The 15,646-nt window shown below is 38.2% G+C and overlaps 1 protein-coding gene across 3 annotated transcripts in view; it reads right to left on the bottom strand.

Moving 5' to 3' along the window:
- The window catches only part of LOC114646258 (synaptotagmin-7-like), a 527,399-nt gene that overhangs the window by 211,942 nt on the left and 299,811 nt on the right, over nucleotides 1–15,646 (bottom strand). For all 3 annotated transcript variants that reach the window (XM_051921809.1, XM_028794371.2, XM_051921824.1), the window contains exon 2: nucleotides 2,154–2,257. In XM_051921809.1, coding sequence (XP_051777769.1) covers nucleotides 2,154–2,257 — 104 coding nt within the window. The remainder of the gene's footprint in view (nucleotides 1–2,153; nucleotides 2,258–15,646) is intronic.

Here is a 15,646-nt window from a genome sequence, read left to right as displayed (position 1 = left end):
GACAGACTCATTTTTAATGTTCTCTTTTGGAATTATCCTAGATAGATCTTATACGCTGTAGTTCTTATTTATTTCAATGTAGTAATCTTAGAAAATCTTGCTGAATCAGAGGAACTCTGCATCATCTTCTATAGCATGATAATTTAGACTGAAACTGCAAAAAAAAAGATTCACACTAAGGGGATTAACCTAGCTATTTTGTAAATCTTGGCAGACTGTTTCGGACACTGTTTTTCTCACAATTTTAAATCTTTTCTCTTTAGTTGTTTATTTCCTAATATTAGCACAAGAATGAGGTAAGGAGGAAAAGAGAAAAAAGTAATCAAATATATAAATTGTTATATATTGTATAACTGATCATTAAACCATTTATTAAACCTGCTTAATTCAATTTGGAGCAATGAAGAACTGAAATCACTGCTTTCAGAAATTGCAAATATATATAATTATATATATATAAATATATATATAAATTGTGGAATATGGGCGGACGTTCATCCCGGCCAATACCCCCAAGCCGCCAGGTGGAGCCCTGCCTGCAACATAGAGGTGCCCCGAGTTCCATCAAGGCATCATGGACAGTGGAGTTTTTCATCACAGCCCTGCTGAATACCATGGGAACCTCCAGGGACGCTGCAGGAAGGCCCAGAGACTTTTGTTTCATCTATAACCCGGAAGTGCGTCTTAGTCACAGCGACAGAGCGAATGACACACTTCCCGGTTGAAGAAAAGGAGCTTTTATCTGACCCGGAAGTGTTCAAGGTCACATGGACAGAGAGAGAGAAACGCTTCCGGGTCACAGACTACATAAAGGACTGTGAGAGACCAGAGCGTTGAGCTGAGTTGGAAGGCAGGGTGGCTAAGCGTCTGGGAGATTGGAGGATTGTTTATTTGATTATTGATTGTTATTGAGTATAGTGGAGTGGTGGTGCTTTGTGCACTTATTTATAATAATAAAGTAAATTCTTGGACTTTTATCTGGTGTCTGACGTCTGGTCTGAGGGTTCAAGGGGTCACGGGGACCCTTAAACTGTCACAATATATTACTTAGTTTACTGTCAAATAATGCAAAGAGTACACGACACGTGTTTCGCCCTTATTTGGGCTCATCAGGCTTACACACTCCACTGCACCCTTCTCAGGGATCGAACCTCGGACGTCAACCTCTTTACACTGCGCCAACTATGTAACATTCTATGATTTGCTTCTCGCAACTGAGAGGGTCCCATGGCAGATGTTTGCAGACTGGCAGAACAACCACATGCATTACCTGGTAGGTAACCACCCATACAATCAGATCGAGATTCAGACTACGAATGCTATGAATATTATATATATATATATATATATATATATATATATATATATATATATATATATATATATATATAATAAAAGTTTTTGTCCTTTAATATCATTCTCCCACTATGGAGTCGCACTGTGTTTTCATGAAGAAGTGACCAGTTTTGCTTTTGGACTTTTTGGTTTAAATTATTATGATGACCGTAAAAGAATGGATGTGATGGTGTGTCAAAGGTTTAAGCCAAATTAATAGGTAGAACAGGGTACCCTTTATGGGATACAGAGTATGCTCCCATAAGCATACACTTGTTCACACCAATCCATTTCTGGAGGAAAACCAAAACAGACACAGGGAGAACCACCAAACTGTACACAGACATCAATCAGATGGACATGAAACCAGGACTCTATTGATGTGACGTGGTGGCTCTAATGTCTGTACCACAGAGGGCATAGAGAGGTGAAAAATAAAGCAAGGTACAGGAGCAGGTACATGAGGAATTATAGTAAGAACTGTGTAAAAAAACACAAAGAAAACTCTTCATCTCTGCACCGAAAGATTTTTTTCTATCTTTGCTTAAAATTCCTGACCTTAGTCGTGCCTCAGATCCATCAGTCTAACACACAGTGTATCTCGGTATAAAGTGAACAGCAGGATGCCATTACATTATGGTGTATAAAGTATAAAAAAAGAAATAAAAAAAGCTTTGAATGAAAAGGTCCTTTCCCTGATTTGTGTGATTGTCCACTGGGACAGGTACTAAATAAGATAGAACTTACTCGGAGTGATGTTTCACTCTGTTCCTGAAAGTCTATACCATTTATAGAAGATAAGAAAGTGTGAAACCTACCAGCTTCCTTTGGCACCACTGGCAGATCCCGCACATTACAACCATGGCTGCAGCGCAGACAGTCACAGCAAGGGAGATCAGGATCACACTGATAGACTCTGTGCCTGATGGGATGAAAAGACAGAGAAGGACTGAGTCACCCAACAATGCTGCAAAATGCTTATTTCTTTTCATATTCTAACATGTTCACAGAATTAGTAGTAAATTAAAAACTTACAACAAACATGGCATAACATTCTCAAAACCATCTCATTTAATTCAGGGTTACAGTGGGCTGCAGTCTGTCCTGGCAGCACTGAGTACAATGCAGAAACCAGTCTAGGGTATAGCGCTATTCCTATGCAGGGTTCACTTGCTACACAATTATACTCACACTCACCGGCCAAATTAGAATTGCCAAACTACAGAATGCACAAGTTTTTGAGATGTGGAAGGAAAACAAAGTACCTTGAGAAAAAAATGCACACACAGTAAGAACATGCAAACTGGACATAGGCAATGACTTGTGTTCAAGGTTTTAATTCAGGATGCTGGATCTGTGAAGCAGCAATACTAAGCACATCAATATTTTAGAATTTGATTTAGGGAAAAGCTTCTGCCAAATAAAGAATAGTAATACTGTAAAACATTTGCACATAATACATTTTAAAAAGTACAGATTAAAATGACCTTATTAACAAACAAATGCCGTTCATCCATTTTAGGGTTGCACATCTGAGCAGCATAGGGTGCAAAGCAGGAACCACCTCTGCATGACACACCTGGTCTATCACCAGGTTCACACACATCTAGTTAATTTTGAATGTGTGTCTTTATGATGTGGGAGGCAGGCAAGGATACCTGGAGAAAAGCCCACACAGACAGAGGGAGTATATACTGTACACGTTCAACACAGCTGGCATTTGAAAAATGGGATGCAAAATAATAATACAACACTCAATAAGTAAGTTTATAGAATTATAAATACATTGGTAAATAAATTAACTGAGTTGTTATTTTATTTGAAAAGAAAACCTGCAGCCACAGTAGCTCTCTAGGACTGGAGTTGGAGACTCCTGTGCCACACTATTATAAAATCTAATAAACATGCCCTCAGTACAAACACATACATTAAAGCACGGGTGTCGAACTCCAGTCCTGGAGGGCCGCAGTGGCTGTAGGTTTTCATTTTAGCCATCTTCTTCATTAGTGTCCAGTTTTTGCTGCTAATTAATTTCTTTTGCCTTTGTTTTAATTAACTTGACTTAGACCCCTTAGTTCTTTCTTTTTCCTTAATGAGGAGCCAAACAATAATGAGACACAAAACAAGCTGCCACATCACCAGGAAACCACATTATTTGAGAATAAAGAAGTAAGGCTGATTTCCGAGGTCACCAAAACATCTTGATGGTGTTCTTAGAAAAAAAAGAAAATCAACAGTTTTGGAGATTTCTGCTGTGGCAGAATGAGAGCAGCAACAAGCTGTGGAATTAAGTAATTGGTTTAATTAACAGCAAGAATTGGCTTCTCATTAAGGAACTGTTTGGAGTGAAATTGGCAGGAGTTTGAAGGCTCAGTTTAGCTGGTCATCTGTTGGCTCGTTTCACATCTCATTTCTGTTTGGCTGCCATTTAATGAAGAAGTGAATCTATTCAGAGGACTGAATCCTTAAAAACAGGGCTATTGATATGAAGGGAAAACAAGTTAATTAGCAGTGAAAACTGGTCACTGATTAGGAAAAGGGTTAGAATGAAAGCCAGCAGCCACTGTGGCCCTCCAGGCCTGGAGTTCGACACCCATGCATTAAAGGAACCCCTAGACCACTACAAATTAGACTCAACTTAATTCAGAATGCAATTAATGAATAAAATGTCAGTTGAACATGCAGGAAACATTCACACAGATACAAATCACATCTCCTTTCTCCTTCCTGTTTTTTCTGTTTCTGTCCTATCTTTCCTCTATGAAGCTTGGGCATATTAGGAACCTTGGAATGGGATCTATTTAAATTCTCCTAAAATGCATGGACTCATGCCCAAGTTAAAAAAAGGCATGTTATTTATGTAGAAATCTTATTGATGGCGTGCCTTACAAGAAGGAGTCCCCTCGCTGTTTGTCAGAATCTTCTTCAGGACTCCTCTAATTAGGAAGCTACATTACATACCTAATATGAACGCTCATCTCTACTATAAAATCTGGCTGTTATCTTCAGCATGAGAGCTCAGCAGGCCATACATCTAAAATGGATAAGTGGGTATAATATAAAGCTGATAAGTGGTAAGCATCATCTCTAAGATCACAGTGACCTGTTATGTGGGCGGAAATACTGCACCGTTTCTCTTTCTAGCTTGTTTGTATGATCCAGGACAGCAGGCATATATTATATTCACATTATCTAAGGAGGCTATTGTATTTTTCATATTCTGTTGACAAAGCCCCATGGCAAAAAGTGAGGCCATGCTATAGCATTCCAAATGATTGTTTCCACACTGGCTTAGTGATGAGCAGTTTTCTGGCAACTTCACATGAATGTTAATTTATTCATTAAAATCTTAAAGAGTAATTTCAGATACATCCACTCTGTCAGCAAGATCACACTTATGTATTATGTGCACATACTATGTGAATAGAAAGTGTTCGAAACACTAGAAATGATGAAAAGACACTGACTGAATAAGGACCAGGGTGAGGTGTCTAATTCGCCTTGGACTGAAACTCTGCAGAGAGGCGATGCCTTTGAAAACTGCTAGTCCTTATCTGCCACTAGATTCTGCCAAAGCAGGAAAACAATTCAAATATGCAGCTTTAACCTCTATGCGTCATCTATTTGCTGATTCCAACCTTTGCTGGATTATTTTTACATTATTGATTGTGGAAGTAAAGCACAAAAGAAGAGGAACAGATAAACCCCACGCTGCTCTGAGAGGTTATGAATCAGTGCTCTTACCAAATTTGGGAACGAGTTTGAAAAAAAAAAAAAAATCCTAGCAGAAGCTTTCTTTGAGCAGAGAAATAAATGTACTGTTTGGAAGGAAAGCCATGAGAGTCTTGGTTTTTGGCACCTTATCTCCCCCACAGAGGTAGCTGTGTTACGATTTGGCTAGAAGAAAGATCTGCCTGTGCAGTAAACATGTTTGATTATTTCTGACAACCTCCTTCCCTCACTTACTGGCTTCCCTGTGACCTTGTGACATGTGTTACAAATCTGTCTCTGTGATTAAACGATTTGCACATGACAGCACCAGGTGCTGGATTTGATCCATTTAGCTCTTGGACCTGACACTGTGCACCTCTTCCTACACATATTCATTTTTTTCTGCCAGGAGCATGTTTGGCCAAGTAATGTTGTCACACTTCTAAACATCACTCATTGGAAACTAGAACGCTGCAATTCACACCATATATACAGCATTTCCATAATAGGACATTTTACCTAAAGTAACTGAAGGATTCTCTTGATCAACATGTTTGTCACTTGTGGAAGAACACCCAAATATTGTCAGTGACTTAAAATAACAGCTTAGAAGAGCAACATTTGAAAACTAAAAGCATAGTTAAATAAGCTCTAAAGCTGTAAAACAAAATTAAGTACTACCAAAACACAACTATGCAGCTGACCAGACCTGATGATGAACATTCCAGTCTTCACGTTTGCAGAGACCTCTAACCAAGTGTCTACTCTCTGCTGAGCCAACTGGTATTTACACAGTTCAAGACTGATAGTGCTAAGGTCAAACAATCATTTTATTTTCTATATGTCATTTCATTGCAAAAGTAGCAGTAAGGTCCAGATAAAGAAGCAAAAACCAAGGGGTCAATTAAGAAATAAACAGAGGTCATTTTCCTTATAAAGGTGTAGTCAAAATCACAAAAGGAGATGATGGACTGCCAAATGCTGATTGAAATGCAAATTAAATTGGATTATTTTTAAAATGGAATTGGAAATCACGAATGGGATTAATGTTAAAGACAACAGATGAATTGAGCACTGCTGTCTTCAATACAAGGGCAAATTACATAAACCAATGTAAAATGAGGAGGCCGATTAGAAGTGCACAATGAAAGGTGCAAAACAACCGAATGGCAGGTTCTGTGCAGAACAGTAGACAGCAGAAGGTCCAGAAAATTGTCTGGAATGAAGGAGATACTTACAGTAAGTCAGAGTGAGTCAACATTTGAAAGAGAGGTTGGAGATGACAGGAAAATAACATTCAAAATAGAGCAACAGGGAAAACCATTTTCTTGTCCTCAGTCTTAAAGAAAACACTGAAATTATCCCTTACTGTTTTTTATTTGCCAATGGCAGTATCAATTACTTTACTGTAATACCAGAGATGCAACTGTTTTTGTATTTGGAAACATAACATTATAACTGGCTTGGACCACCAGGGGGAGTACAGAAACCCAAACCCCAGACACAACAGACACAGAGCCTAGTCTTTTCACCCAGCATACCTTTAGTGGGGAAGTGCTTTTCTTTAGCTTCCCACAGTAGCACAGTACAAAGCACCAAAATTACAAATAAGCTCAGTCCTTCCTTAATCTTTGTCTCTTCCTCTCTCTTTCTTTCTCAGTCTCCACTCCTCCTCCTACAAGCTATGTTCACCTCCTCCTGACTCTGGTTCCTCAACTCGGGTGAGGTGGCTCCTTTTATAGCGCACCCAGAAGTGTTCCAGGTGTTCCCAGACCTTCCAGGTGTGGCGGAAGTGGTGTGACAAATGTCTCAGCCGTACCTGGAGCACCCCCTGGCGGCATTCATGGAACCCAACAAAGCTGTTCCAAACTACAACTCCCAGCATGCCCTGCGGGGATCCGTGGTGCTGTAGCAACCCAGATGGGCTGCCCTCTAGTGTCTTGGGGGAGATAATGTCCCAACTGTGCTCTCACCCTCAGTCTTTCGACCCGGTTGCCATGCCAGCCAGGTAATGGTCCTGGCCATCCATCACACAGCATACAACTCAATCAAACAAATTACATTAATATAGCAAGTACAATAGTATGCTTTGAAAGCAATCCAAAAAAAAAACTCAGCATTGCCCCCTACTGCATGAAGCAAGCAATGCAAATACAGAGCCACATCTAAAATATGTTCTTTGTATAGTATAAAAGAGCAAATAGGTAAGTACAGACCACATATGTTTACTTATATTACATGATATTAATGAGTTATTGCCAAGTTCTCAATAAAATTCAGTAGATTGGGATTTTTCCAAGTAAACAAACTTAGTCTTTATGCAAACAGTGAGGTATAGGATATTAGAACAGATTTTCCATAGCATTCTTTTGCCCCAAAGTACACTGAGCAGGTTTCCATGCAGAATAAAATATAAAATATACACAAGCTCTTTCCAAAGTTTTTTTGAAGCATTCTCATGCACTTACTATAATTCTTGAATAAATATTACCAATGAAGTTAGAAACTCACACGGGTATGGGAAATCATACTTGACAAAAATCCTCGGCTTAGGAAATAAGATAAAAAATGTAGATTAAAGAATGCAAAAAATGAAGACACCAGAGCACAGTAAATAAAATAGCAATGATACAAAAATATGAATGTATGAACATCAAAGAAAAACACAGCACACAAAAACTATACAGTGAAATGAAGTGTGATTTGCAAGTTCACACATGCATCAATAAATAAACATGAATATAAATAGTATACTATAATAATATGCAGCTAACAACCAGTAAATGAATGACAAGATATGTAACGTGCAATGAATCAAAAAGTACTCAAATTGGTAAAGAAGGGAAGCTGGACACCAGAGTACTGTCTGGATAACAGAATATACACACATTTAAAAGTAGCAGTTACCAAAAAAGAGAAATGTACCACATGAAGAACATTCTGTCACTTCAGTGGCGACAATTGTGAAGAAGTACCAGCAACCACTGTCAGGTTTTCTAGAAATAACACCACAGTGGAAAAAGGTTTGTGGTGAAGAAGGTAAAAGGTGACAGCTACTAATGACACCAATATGATATGGGATTGCATAATACAAACAGCATCAGAATATGGTGATGTAATTAAAAAAAGTCAATGGAGTGAAAGAAAATGAAGTGATAACTGTAGGAGAGTGGTCACAAGTACACTGTTGCAAGAGAAAGAATGGATGCTGGGAAAATAACTAAAAAAACATAACAAGGCAAGACAAAGTCCAAAGGATATTGACCAGGCTGATTCCATGACTGCAACATATGAGCTGAGAGAAAAATTTGACGAGCTGAACCTTTTCAGTTTAAATAAGCAGACATTAGGAGGTGACATGATTGTCCATCCATCCATCCATCCTTTTCCCCTTATCCAAGGTCAGGTCACGGGGGCAGCAGCTTGAGCAGAGATGCCCAGACTTCCCTCTCCCCGGCCACTTCTTCTAGCTCTTCCAGGGGAATCCCAAGGCGTTCCCAGGCCAGCCGGGAGACATAGTCCCTCCAGTGTGTCCTGGGTCTTCCCTGGGGCCTCCTCCCGGTTGGACGTGCCCGGAACACCTCACCAGGGAGGCGTCCAGGAGGCATCCTGATCAGGTGCCCGAGCCACCTCATCTGACTCCTCTCGATGCGGAGGAGCAGCGGCTCTACTCTGAGTCCCTCCCGGATGATTGAGCTTCTCACCCTATCTTTAAGGGAGAGCCCAGACACCCTGCGGAGAAAACTCATTTCAGCCGCTTGTATTCGCGATCTCGTTCTTTCGGTCACTACCCATAGCTCATGACCATAGGTGAGGGTAGGAACATAGATCGACTGGTAGATTGAGAGCTTTGCCTTATGGCTCAGCTCCTTTTTCACTACAACAGACCGATGCAGAGCCCCCATCACAGCGGACGCCACACCGATCCGCCTGTCGATCTCACGCTCCATTCTTCCCTCACTCATGAACAAGACCCCAAGATACTTGAACTCCTCCAATTGAGGCAGGATCTCGCTCCCAACCCTGAGAGGGCACTCCACCCTTTTCTGGCTGAGGACCATGGTCTCGGATTTGGAGGTGCTGATTCCCATCCCAGCTGCTTCACACTCAGCTGCGAACTGATCCAGAGAGAGCTGAAGATTACGGCCTGATGAAGCAAACAGGACAACATCATCTGCAAAAAGCAGTGACCCAATCCTGAGTCGACCAAGCCGGACCCCCTCAACATCCTGGCTGCGCCTAGAAATTCTGTCCATAAAAGTTATGAACAGAATCGGAAACAAAGGGCAGCCCTGGCGGAGTCCAACTCTCACTGGAAACGGGTTCGACTTACTGCCGGCAATGCGGACCAAGCTCTGACACCGGCTGTACAGGGACCGAATTAATAAATTAATTAATTAATTAATTAATAATAATAAATTAATTAATAAATAAATAAATAAATAAAGGGACATGATTGTAGTATTCAAAATTACAAAGGGAACAAGTATGGTTATTTTATAAGGAGTCTGTAAATATTTGAACCTTGTTAAGGATAAATAAATGTTAGAAAATGTTTCTTCATATACAGAATCATAAATGTATGGAATAATTACTAAATAATGTGGTACAGGGCAGGACTTTAGGGTTCTTCACAACTTAACGTGATGCTATTTTGGATTAGGTAAACAGAACTGGCAATGTCCTTGGATTGCATAGCCTGTTTTCATCAAAATTCTCTAAATATTCTAATGAAAATTGTTAAAAAAGAAGGATTCCTATAGTATGTGGAGACTACATTGACATGCAGAAGAATGAGAAAAGAGTTTATGAAGAAATTTGACTAATTGAAACAACAGTCTCTTATGAGATATAACATGCATTTTGTTATTTAAACTATTCTTAAATTGTTGTTAATTTTGTATGACTGGTGTGAAAAATTATTTTCATGAAAATGTACCAATGACAACACTTTCATAACATTTTCTGGTCTTAGTATTAATTTTTCTTTCTGTCTTTGTTTTAAACATTACAGTGATGATTTTTACACATTTTTTAGATGCATGATGTTATTCATCACCTGACAAATACGGTACTTTCCTGCAGACTTTTCAGCTATATTAACATTTCATTGAGAGTCTTAGTGAAAAAGCTTTATTCTAAGAACTCCAGCCCAATCGTAGAGTAGCTAAATGGGAACTCTTCTGCACAGAGCAGGGTGCATTTTGAAGACTCATTAAAATCTGTATATCTGTATTGCAATATTATTTATCTACTACAGCCAATTATCTATGTTCTTTACCTAATGAATCCATCCAGCACAGTGTTACAGGAAATCAAACCTAGTATGGCAGTAAACAGTTTGGAGTTAAACTTGAATAAAGCAAAGGTCCATCTTGGATTGCCATCATAGCCCACATCTTAAATATGAACTTTTTCAACTTTTTCCATTGAGAAAATATAATAATAGTAATGACAACAATAATTATAACACACTTTAGTTACACAGAACCTTACCCGTGCTCTAAGAACTTCACATATATTCAATAGAAGCATAGGAAACAAAGTCCAATAATGAACACTGCCCTGAGGCTCATATCAGACGTACCAACACCAAATGAAGAGATGCATAAGCAATACACAAACTTGTTGGTTAACACAAGAAAACAGCAAGCAAGCATAGAAATAATAGATTGCTAGATGAGAGTGGACAATATGCCTAGTTCTACATAGGGAGTTAGAGGAGGTGTAATAATTTGAGTGTAAGTTAATTATCTGTCATTGTTGGTCTACATCTTAGATTTTACACCTGTCTTTTTCTGGTACTCCTTTTTTTCTAGCTTAATCCTGCAAGCATGTCTGTCCATTAGCATAAACCATATATACTCAATCTTCCACACAATTTTGTTATTTTGTAAAACAGTTTGCGTAATATGTTTATGGAAAACCTGGAAAAATAACAAATTCTGGTCACCAATGTGTCATGATATAGTCCTACTCAGGCTTCCTCTTACTATTATTTTGTAATAAAATAAACAGGAGTGTATTGGTGTTTTATCTGATGTTTATTTGGATTTTACATTTTCTAGTCATTGAATGTTTATTTTTTAACCTGATTGTACAGTGACCTTGAGTTTTTTGAAAGGTGCTCCAAATAAAATGTATTATTATTATTATTATTAATAACAAGTGTAATTTTTTTTGGCATCTCTCTTTAGTCTCGCTTTCTAGAAATGTTGTTCTTGCATCTCCGAAATAGACTCTACTGTGTTGAACTGAACAGCTTCTCTGCCACAGTGCATTACTCTTTATCATCAATGTCAGATCTTTGTCAATTTCCACATGCACTCCTTTTGTTAATATTGCTTCCAACTCTGTGCTTTATGCTGCTCCTGAGTTCGTTAATTCCACAGTGTATTGATGTCTTGTTTGCTCTGTGAAGTGTCTTGTGATTGTTCATGCTATTAAGGGCACTATAAAAAATTAAATTAAACAAATAAGAAAATCAATAATGACAGGATGCACACAGAAATCTACCACAGAGTTGTGTGTGAGGTTTTACAGACATTGGAAATGGTCTTTGTTAGCGATAATTAGCATCTGCATTTCATTACAAGCATTAACACAAGCACACAGCTCATTATCCTCTGCAGAAACAAATTAGGATGAATTAGAAAAGTCTCGTTAGCAACACAAAAATGACATCAGAATGACTAAATGAGATGCACTCTAGAAAATCAGAAAAAAAAAGAAAATGTCTTGTGTAATCATCCATCAATCTGTATCTACACCACAAGTACAAATCTCTGATGAGTCTTTGTGACTTTGAACATTGTATTGTCCCGACCCAAAGCCATGCAATCATTTAAACAAATGAGTATTAAAGCAGCATTTTTGTCATAAACCATTGACCAAACAGTTGAATGTCCAGTAGCATGGTGCATGATGGGTAACTACACCTGCCTGGCTTCAGCTAAACAAAAGCATGAAAGTATACAGGGGAGCAGGCATCCTAGGTATGAAAACTGGTTCATCTTAGAAACCAGCATCCCATCAACTGATAATAGGTTTGTATAAGTCAAATGTTTAAAGAGGAAGGCCAGCTAATAAAAACCAAAGCCTGGTTACTGACAATAACTTTTTTATTTAGTTTATTATAGCCAAGCATGTAGTGAGGACAACACATAACAGATCAAAACAGAAAGATATATCATAAATGATTCTATAATTGAGTGCCACATTGCTGGCATTAGTTTATAACAGAACCACCACAGGACCTGCTTGTTCATTTCACTATCCACTCACAAACTATTTATGGCTGTAACACAGAATGAAAAAGCAGTGACTTATTTGGAGACAAAAATATACCAAGCTAAACAGCGGTATGTTTAAAGTACAACATTCACATCAGTACTCCTGAAAATGATACAGATGAAAAAGTATTGACAACAGAGTATGAAATCAACAGACAATGACCACATCCTTGAGACAAAGGTGGACAAAAGACAGCCAATAAATTACACTGTGACAGTGCGATCCTTGGGGTGAAATGCTTGAGAGTCATGTTTGGTCTGTTACACTGGTGATGGATTAGAAACGCTATACAATATGAGAACACTAAAAGAAATATGTTTGAGTTAAGTACACTGAACAGCATAACTGGATATTCCACACAGAGCCATCACAAATATACAGTGTCACCCTATTATGAGCCTTGTCATGCACATGCGCATGGGAGGCAGCAAAAGGGCTCAAAAAAGGATAATTCTATGCCGGACCAGGGGGTGGCAGAGTGCACTGATCCTTTTTCTCTTTTTCCTCTGCAGACCGACCACAGGAAATTCCGCCTGGACTCAATGATGTCACTTCCGGTTCTAGTTCCAATGACATTACTTCCGTCTCCTGCCTGGATGACGTCATTTCCCCTGCCTGGCTTTTAAACCGCCTTGATTCGTCTGTCTTACCAGTTCTGTTTTGGACTAATGTCTGTTAAGACCTATTGAACAACTCTGCTTTTTTGACAGCATATTTCAAGTTTACGGGTGGGTGCCCCCAAACCTTTTTGCTGTGTGGTCTGAATTTTTTCATACTCTATTATTACATATTTGACAATACCATGAAAAAAGTTATCTGTCTGACTGTCTTGAAGCGGTTGCCAACTGCTGATTGAAAACTGCCTGTCAAATCTCATCAAGAAAATCAGTATTTGTAGCAATTAGAGAAAACTAAAAAAGTAAGGACTTCTTTTCTAAACCCAGACTTAAAAGTCAGAAAAAAGCAAGGCAGATGCATGCTTAGTGACAAAGGGGCTTAGCACTTATTTTCAGAAGAAAAGACAAGCATTTCAATGAAACCCCGGCTGACATTGCCTTCTTAAACTTGGAATTTATTATTTCACTGGGCTCACAGGATTTCAAAAACTTGAGTCTAGATTAATTGCAGTAAGATTGTTAACCATCATGGATGAGGCTTTCACACCTAACCACATAATTAGAGTCATTGTTCTTTATTAAGTGTTCGGATTTCTTTCCTGTTTAATTAGTGCAACATACAGCACAAGATGATCTGACAACCAAACTGTTTTCCCAAAGGCCATTTGATAATTTAATGAATAAAGTGTCTTTTCAGCAGGCTTTCAGAAAGTTGTGAAGTAGCCGCACAGCAATAGGACTCTTGTCACTTCATGCCTGCTATAGACAAATTAACTATGTTAGAATGGGAACAAAATGACAATTGTTAAGAGTTAGTTTAGCTTTAGTGGAGTTGATGTAACATTGGTGGTACAGTATATTTGCTTTATAGGTGGGCCAGGTGGTAACTGGTACCCCACTGCCTTTGAAGTATATTAACACTCATTCTTTTAGGAATTGCTCATTTTAAAATGACACCTGCCATCATTCTCTAACCTTTAATAGATGATCTTGCCATTATAATTGTAAAGATGACACAAGACTTTTGATTAATTTGACCATAAGCTATGCTCTGTCAACTACTTATATACATCCATTAAATCAAGTTAAATCAAGTAAAATTCGTCAGTGCCACCACTGCCACCACTGTAAAGCTCATGTCAAATCCAAGACCTTCCACTATATCTTACTGCAACAGGAGGCCAGTTTCTAGCCAGAAAAACACACAATTCAGTTCTCTGTTCAAAGTCATATGAAGTACAAAAGATGTTAAACATTTCCATTTGGAAAGTGGAAAATAAAAATCAACACAGAGTAAATTTGCACTGATGTTTCCATGCCACGTAAAGAAATGATGCAACTGTAAATTACACAGCAAAAAACTGGGGAAGTGCAGTATTGAAATGTCAGTAAGTCAGTCATTTTTCTAACCTGCTTATTCCTAAAAAGAGTTGTAGGGGGTGTCAGTTGTCAGAGCATATCCCAGCTAGCATAGGAACAAGGCAGGAACAAATCAACCCTGTGTTATGCTAAATAATAAATGATGAAACTTCCTCCTCCCATAAAACAACCTCCCTTCTTAAAACAGATCCTATTCAAGAGGAAGGCAACTTCATTTAGTTTTACTTTGATACTACGTGGACCCCCCCACATCGATGTTTATGTTCTCCAAGAATGTTATTAACTGGAGCCTTTGATTTCCCCTCCTCCACTGCCATCCAGAAAGATCTTCTGTTAGCCAGACCTTCTGTTACTATTCTTACCTTTTATAGGTCTCACTGTTACTGTACGTTCAAACAGATCCCTGTGATTAGATATACATAGCTATGTCCTATTCTGCCATTATTCTGATTTTGTAATCCTGTCTAAGCTTGACCGTGTCTTCATTAAAGAGCTCTGTATAAGAATAAAGTGAATATTATTCAATTGAATTGAATTTTAACACTATTTCAGTTACTTAGTCTTTGAAAAATAAATATGTAGTGTGAGCAAAGCATTCACATATGAATGCGGAAAAGTCACAAGTAAATTACTTTTTTTTTAATCAAACTAATTTGTATTACAATTGATTTTATATTTAGATTTTTAATACAATATGTATGTTATAATTTCATTCCCTTTAAAATATTGTTGCCCAGAGTGGAGTACAGTTTAAATAGTCGCAGCCATCTAAGCTCTACTTTGGCCAGATTATTTGATGTGTAAAGTACAAATCAAACATGAACCGCAGGTACACACTGTGACACAAAGACATACTATTTAGTTCTAAGTAGCCATCTCATTTCTCAACTGAGCCATGATGGCTAATTCACTTCCCTGTTAAAGTGAATTTTCTTTTTTTAATAAGGTATAGACAAAATACACAATGGTGTATTCTCGATTTGCAGTATCTCTAAGGTTTTTGGAAAGGATATTTGTATTCACATACTGTATCTTTACTTGTGGTGACATTCTATACACCCTGTAGTTACTCCCTTTTCTTCTGAACTATATTATAGTTATAACAACCTGCTTAGGAATAGTGTATATTGATTTCAATACTACTGTATTTCATTTCTCATACATTTAATTTCAATGCAGTACTACAAGATTACTGTTAATTGGAAAAATTCACCAAAGCATTCTGAAAATTTTCTGAGTTCGCCAGTGACTTTGTTGGGCAAATATTTCCCAAAAAATTTACTGTGCAGCTGGCTTAGACAGAGTTTTTT

Source organism: Erpetoichthys calabaricus, chromosome 2 (assembly GCF_900747795.2).
Source record: "Erpetoichthys calabaricus chromosome 2, fErpCal1.3, whole genome shotgun sequence".
NCBI lineage: Eukaryota > Metazoa > Chordata > Cladistia > Polypteriformes > Polypteridae > Erpetoichthys > Erpetoichthys calabaricus.
Note: the sequence above shows the minus strand (reverse complement) of the source record. Positions and strands in the feature narration are given on the sequence as shown.